This window comes from Cyprinodon variegatus, unplaced genomic scaffold (genome assembly GCF_000732505.1).
Source record: "Cyprinodon variegatus isolate N-32 unplaced genomic scaffold, C_variegatus-1.0 Scaffold46, whole genome shotgun sequence".
NCBI lineage: Eukaryota > Metazoa > Chordata > Actinopteri > Cyprinodontiformes > Cyprinodontidae > Cyprinodon > Cyprinodon variegatus.
The window spans coordinates 1,839,471-1,845,724 of record NW_015150499.1 but is presented as its reverse complement, the minus strand read 5'-3'; the positions used below and the strand labels follow the sequence as shown (position 1 = coordinate 1,845,724).

The 6,254-nt window shown below is 41.8% G+C and overlaps 1 protein-coding gene across 1 annotated transcript in view; it reads right to left on the bottom strand.

Moving 5' to 3' along the window:
* Window positions 1–6,254, bottom strand: part of LOC107082025 (integrin alpha-3-like) — a 46,148-nt gene that overhangs the window by 33,722 nt on the left and 6,172 nt on the right. Inside the window, exon 3 of the mRNA XM_015370445.1 lies at window positions 450–577. Coding sequence (XP_015225931.1) covers window positions 450–577 — 128 coding nt within the window. The remainder of the gene's footprint in view (window positions 1–449; window positions 578–6,254) is intronic.

Here is a 6,254-nt window from a genome sequence, read left to right as displayed (position 1 = left end):
CAGGATCGGCTTCCAGCATGACCTCTGGGACTGCAGCACTTGGGGACATTCTTGGACTGGACTGTTAAACCAGAGTGTCTGTGATTGCGCGGTGCCCTGCTCCCCATCCTATAGTGTCCGCGAGCCACAGCTCCACTTTAGTTTTGGTTAGTTTAATAAACATTTTTGAACTTTCCTACTGACTGTCTCTCCTTGAATACTGGGTCCATCTGTCCTTGTTTTATGACAGATCCTTGGTTGGTCCGCTACAATTCCTTTTTAGTATCTAAAGAGAAGCATCATCTCCTAATCAGACCCTGTTGGAGGGGATTCTGCAGGGAGATGCAGGGAAATGGGCTGCCATCCGGCTGGTGTTTGACTGGGAAGGGTCATTATGAATGGCTGCTACTGTATGATACCATCAGTATGAAACAGGAAGTAGGACACCCCTCAGTGACAGTATAACTTACATGGATCTATGAGCTTTATCCTTCTGCAGTCTGACTGTTTAGCTGTCACTGGGCAAGTGTAAACTCCTCCGGTTCGATTGGCTGGAACGTTAGACTCCGCCTTCTCCCTGGGAGCGCCGACCAATAGCCTGTCCGGAACAAAGGTGGGCTAGTTAAATGGTGCCTGGTAATTTTAACTTAATTGTATTTGGAGATGTAAGGTACAGAAAACAGTTTATGATTAAGCCATGAAATAAACGCTGCATCTTTTCAGTCCTGAAGGTTTTCCTGATCTGGATTGTTGGGTCTAACTATAACCTGGATGACCAGGAATTATAACTTAAGCTTCCAAACAGTTGGTATCTTACTCACACAAAAACACCAAACAGTAGTGTTAGAGGAGGGAAATCTCAGAGGTAAGGCTGGTGAACTGTAAAGTAAAGCAAGACTGTTTCTTGGAAATTCAACTCCTTGACTTTCCTGGAGGTCATTGAAGCTTTAAAATGACTGTTTTTATATTTGAGTCATGTTCCTTTGGTGTCTCAGAATAAACGGGTCTGAAGGACAAAGGGGACACTCTGTAACCGACAGAACGAATACAAGTGTCTCCTTCTGATTAACTGAAGTCATGTGACAGAAATCAGCTGGAGGATAAAAAAAAAAAAGGTTTGGAGGTCAGTGTGAGCCAAATATGACCGGATAGAAGCCGTCCTGACTGGGACGGAGTGGAAACACTGGAACAATGTGTTCACACAGCTGGGAATTCATTCAAACGGGAAAGAAAGTGTGTTTCCCTGCTTTATGCACGTGACAGTGAGGCTGAAAGTCCACATTAAGACGAGATGACATCAGCTTTATGTGACAAAGGTCTTAAAATATCAGTGAGAGGTAGTGGCCTCACATTGACATCTTAGAAATCTGTGGGTGTGACCTCCTCCTGTGTTCGCTCAGATCCTTTAACTCTCTGTGACCTCTACCTTGTTCTCTGCTCATGTAGGTTACCCTGGTGATAATAATGATGCACTGTCAATCAGAAACTGAACCATCAATAGGAGACAAGTTATTGATTGCTGCTACATCCTCCAGGTCTCCTGGGAGCTTTTAGGACCTATGAAACCCAATGGATGCATCCCGACTCCCAGAACAGATCCAAACTTTCACAGCTGCCTCTAAAATTCCTCAAAAAGAAGGACTTCTTCAGGACAGCTAATCGCCAGAGGTATCTTGGAAGCACTTTATGGTCTACATTAGATCCTGGGAACCAATAAACATCATTGATCCAGTGGATAGCCAATCAGAAAGGAGCTGAAGTCTTATTAGAGGAAGCACTGACAAAATGTACCTGAACCTCCAGAGAAACATCACTATGAGTGGGCTACACCCACCACTAATCCAATTACTGGACATAAAGACACGGTCGTCATGGCAACCACAGAGACAGACAGCTGGGTGACCTCTTGTTGAGCTTTGCGCGGATCACCTTCAGGAAGCTGCGGCTCAGTTTTAAATAAGGCATGTATGTTCAGAGTCTGAGCAGTATACGGTGCAATCAGAGAATCGTCTTCTCTTTAATCAGTGTGTGTGTGTGTGTGTGTGTGTGTGTGTGTGTGTGTGTGTGTGTCAACATGCAGCTGTTTAAAATCACATTGAGTCTGAGGCGGATCCGTCTGCAGCTAACATGCTGTGATAAACTCTCCTCCAGAACCAGGATCAGTGCCCGCTCCTGCATCTCAGCCTACGACGTGCTCCACAGGCAGAGCAAGTTTAATTTAAAGTGCTTTACATAAACATAGAAAAGAAATAAAACTGGAAAAGTGCATTATGTTGACTTAATAGAGGCAGATAGCTTCGAACTAAAAAGTTAAACTGATGATTCCATGTATGTGAAATTATCTTTCCTCCAGGTTTCCTCCCAATTTTGAAAAGAATGTCTTCCGTCTCTGCTGGAGCTGGAACATCATCAGGGTCCATATTAAGCCTGGGACATTTCTCCTTCCATGCTTTTTGGACTGCCTGGTCTTCGAGGATTCTGTTTTGCTAAACTTTGGGGATCATGCTTAAATATATTAATTTCCACCATTAAAAGGCTTTTGTTACCAACCAGTTCCTATTTTTAAAGTTTACTTTTGTTCACACTGAAAGGTGGAAGTTGGAGCTCAGAAAAAGGTAACCTCAAAATAGAGTGCGCCCTGTGTATTTTGGTCTTAATTAAAAACTTACAAAATTAATAACTAGTGAGGAGAATAAAGCAGAAATTGTGAAACACTGATGAGATCATCTGACCTTCTGTGGGGTTCTGATTAAAGTTCTCAACTTGAACACCTTGAATGAACCATTTGCGTTAGCATACAAACTGTCAATCAGAGGTACAATCTATCTATCTATCTATCTATCTATCTATCTATCTATCTATCTATCTATCTATCACCTGTCTTTCCCCTAATCCCTCCCAGATGTTATTGTTACTATTACTACCTGTCTCTCTCATTCGGTCTCTGCCAGATTGTCTCCTTGCCTGCACAAGGTTCGTTCCAGTGCTTTTGCACAGCCCGTCTTCCTGTCTTGCTTTCTCGCCATGTACTCATTGGATTCTCATCAGCTTTGGTCATCAAGTGGACTTGTGGACACTGTGTCTGGTTGAATAATTGGATCTGTCAGACCGTTAACATGTGGTCCTAAAAACAGCAGATATTTTTCTAAGAATTCTAGACTTATTGGCAGTAATGCTACCATCACAGAGGTGGAAAATATACAAGTCCATACCATGATACAACCTCCTGTTATCCCTGACCCTGATTGCAGGGAGTTGTTGCTTCTTCTCCAAAAACATCTGTAGCTTTAATCCACCTGGACCATGGTGGTCTATGTTCCTACAGTGTGACGATTGATCCTAGAAGCCTCTGAGCCAAGAGAAGCAGATTGCTGAGACACCATTTGTAACCGAACAATGGTTTCTCTAGGTTCTCCTTGCTTCTTGTCGTTCTAGAAGCTACTTGGTTTAGTAAAAGAAGACATCCTTTCCCATCTTGCTGTGGTTATGTCACATCAACTGAACAACCTAAGAAACTCTGATCTTTAAGGAGAGTGCTTTAATATTAAAGCTGGACAACGACTTCCTTCATTCAGTTCAAAGATTTACTATTTCTTAAGTCCCAGGGTTTCTAATTCATGGTTAGTTTCCTGAATGATCCCTACAGCCCCTCCTCACCCCCCTCTGCTCGAGCTGCTGGTGTTTTCTCAGGCTGCAGGAGAATTCAGACACATTATTAACACTGCAGGGCATTCACCTGACCCAGTGTGCTCACAGCACATTCATAGGAGCAGCACTCTGCTGGGATCAGATCTAATGAACCCTCCTCATTATGGAGATGTATCTCTTTGAGTCCCATAGCAGGCTTAGAGGCTTCATGAGGATGGAGACGGATCAACGGCAGTTGGACGGAGTCGGACTCCTCAGAGAAAAAACAGTTATCATAAGTTAGGAGATAAAACTGTCCCTAATGAGAAGCAGCAGAGGAACCAGAAGAGACAGCAGTGAACCATCAACATTGGTGAAGACATGAGCTCCAGATCTCTACAGGGAAAGAGTTTTCCCAGACGGAGCAACGGTTCCACTGTCTCCAAGACAAAAACAGCTGAATCCCACCAACCTGATATCAGACGGTCTCCCAGTTTTAGTGTAGAGACTATAGGTCTGAGGTGGACCTGGTAACTCGTTACTACTGTTTCCTGGTTCCTATGGTGATCCCTGCATGCAAGATTCAGGGAATTAAGATAAAATAGGATTTTATTGATCTCACAAGGGAGAAATTCACTTGTTACATCAGCTCTAGTAAACAACAGGAAAAGGTGCATCGAAGAAATAATTGTACAAAGTCGGGCAAAAACAAAAAAAATATACAGCTGATAGATAAAACATAAAGAATAGAGATTTAAGGAATCTGATATACAAAAAAGTGATTTTATATATCTGCTGCAGTGCTAATATTGGTATTAAATGTATTGTGAAGGATTTTCGCTAATTTTTGAAAAGACCCGCCCTCTCCAGTTTAGAAAAAAATGCACAACCCTGAACCCGCTTCCGAGATCAAATCCCTATTAAACGTGTTTGAGAGCGTGCACAAGCCCACGAGAATGACTGACAGTTAGGAGCACCACAAATTTTGATGATTCATCTGGAAAAAACAATTTCATCATTCTATCTCTATTCTCCCACTCTGCAGAATCTGTTAGTTCAATCTCTAACGTTCTGCTCTCTCTGCTTTTTCTCATAGTAGCTTCATCTGGTCTGTTCCTGTTTGGCTGTGACTCCATCCTGGAGAGAAATATCAGCTGTGCTGCTGCCATCAACACCTTTGTTTCTAGATGTTGGAGCTTGGCCTGTTTTCCAGTGTAGTCCTGTTTCTCTGACTGTGACTAACTGGATGTGCTCTCTTCATCCTCTGACATGGGAGCTGGCTCGGAGCTCGTCTGCCTGGCTGTGTGTTTCCTGGACGGGGCCGCCTGTGGAGCTGGTTGACAGTTGCCTTTTGTATCTATGCTTCTTTTTCTATCTCTGCTTCTGTCTCCTTGAACCCCAGTGGGCCTCAGCAGATGGCTGCTCACACTGAGCCTGGTTCTGCTGGAGGTTTCTTCCTGTTAAAAGGGAGTTTTTCCTCTCCACTGTCGCTACAAGCATGCTTAGTGTGAGGGATTGTATTTGAGTCAATGAGTCGATGCAATCAGCTGGTTTTCCTTAGATAGAAAACTTTGAATCTACTTGACTGGATGATCTTGTGAACTGTAAAGTGCCTTCAGATGACGTGTTGTTAATTTGGTGCTATAGAAATAAACGATTTGAATTGAATTGAAAAAGAAAATTTTCCACAACACATTGAATTGTTGTTTTATTCTATTATAGTGCAAACACGGTATTGTGACCAAGTATTGTTTGTTTTACCTGAGTAAATCCTATGTACTTGGTTGGTTACATGAATCAATTTGAGGTTTTTGAAAGGAGAATGCAATAGTAAATGTGGTTAAAGGGATGCTGGTCAGTTGTACAAACTTTTTTCAGGTATAAGATGAAACCTTTTCTCCAGGGCATTTTAAGCTCCCCCTGCATTAACACGTCCCTTCCTGCACCTCTGGTACCTGGTTTGCACCAATCCACCAATGAAAGTCATTTTCTATAATCAGCTTATATTGTGCTGTGAGGAAATGTAGTTATGAATCCACTTGATAGCATCTACAAGCAGAAAGGAGCTCAGAGTTGTTTTGGTCTGACTACCTGCTAGAACTAAGGATAAGAACAAAAACATAATCCCTTAAAAGGCTAAAATGCAACCAAAGATTGAACTGGTTTCAGTGTCTGCTAGAGGCATGGGATGAATGAAGGAGTAAATGGCAACATATGGGTAGCATGTTGGGCTGAGATCTGCTGAAGGGAAGAATAGTTTAATTTAAGAGTATAAACACTTCATTATATTTTAACAAGTAAAAGACACTTGGGTAAGAGTTGAGTAGATGGTGAAACTAAAGTACAAAATAGATGATCAAATATTTTAGAATTATGTCTGAAATCCAAAGATAAGCAAAAATTCTGGCATTTCAAATATTAAACAAAACTCTGACGACAAAATTTGTACATTTGAAGCACAACACTATTTTCTCCCGTAAAACCCTTTAAAGCAACAGCCACAGTAGTTTTTTTTATATTACTTTAAATAACTATATACAGTGACTGAATTAAATTGAAAAAGAAAATTTGCAACTTCTCCCACTTAGAGATCATGGAGGGGTCTGAAATTGTCATCATAGGTGCATGTCCACTGTGAGAGACATAAT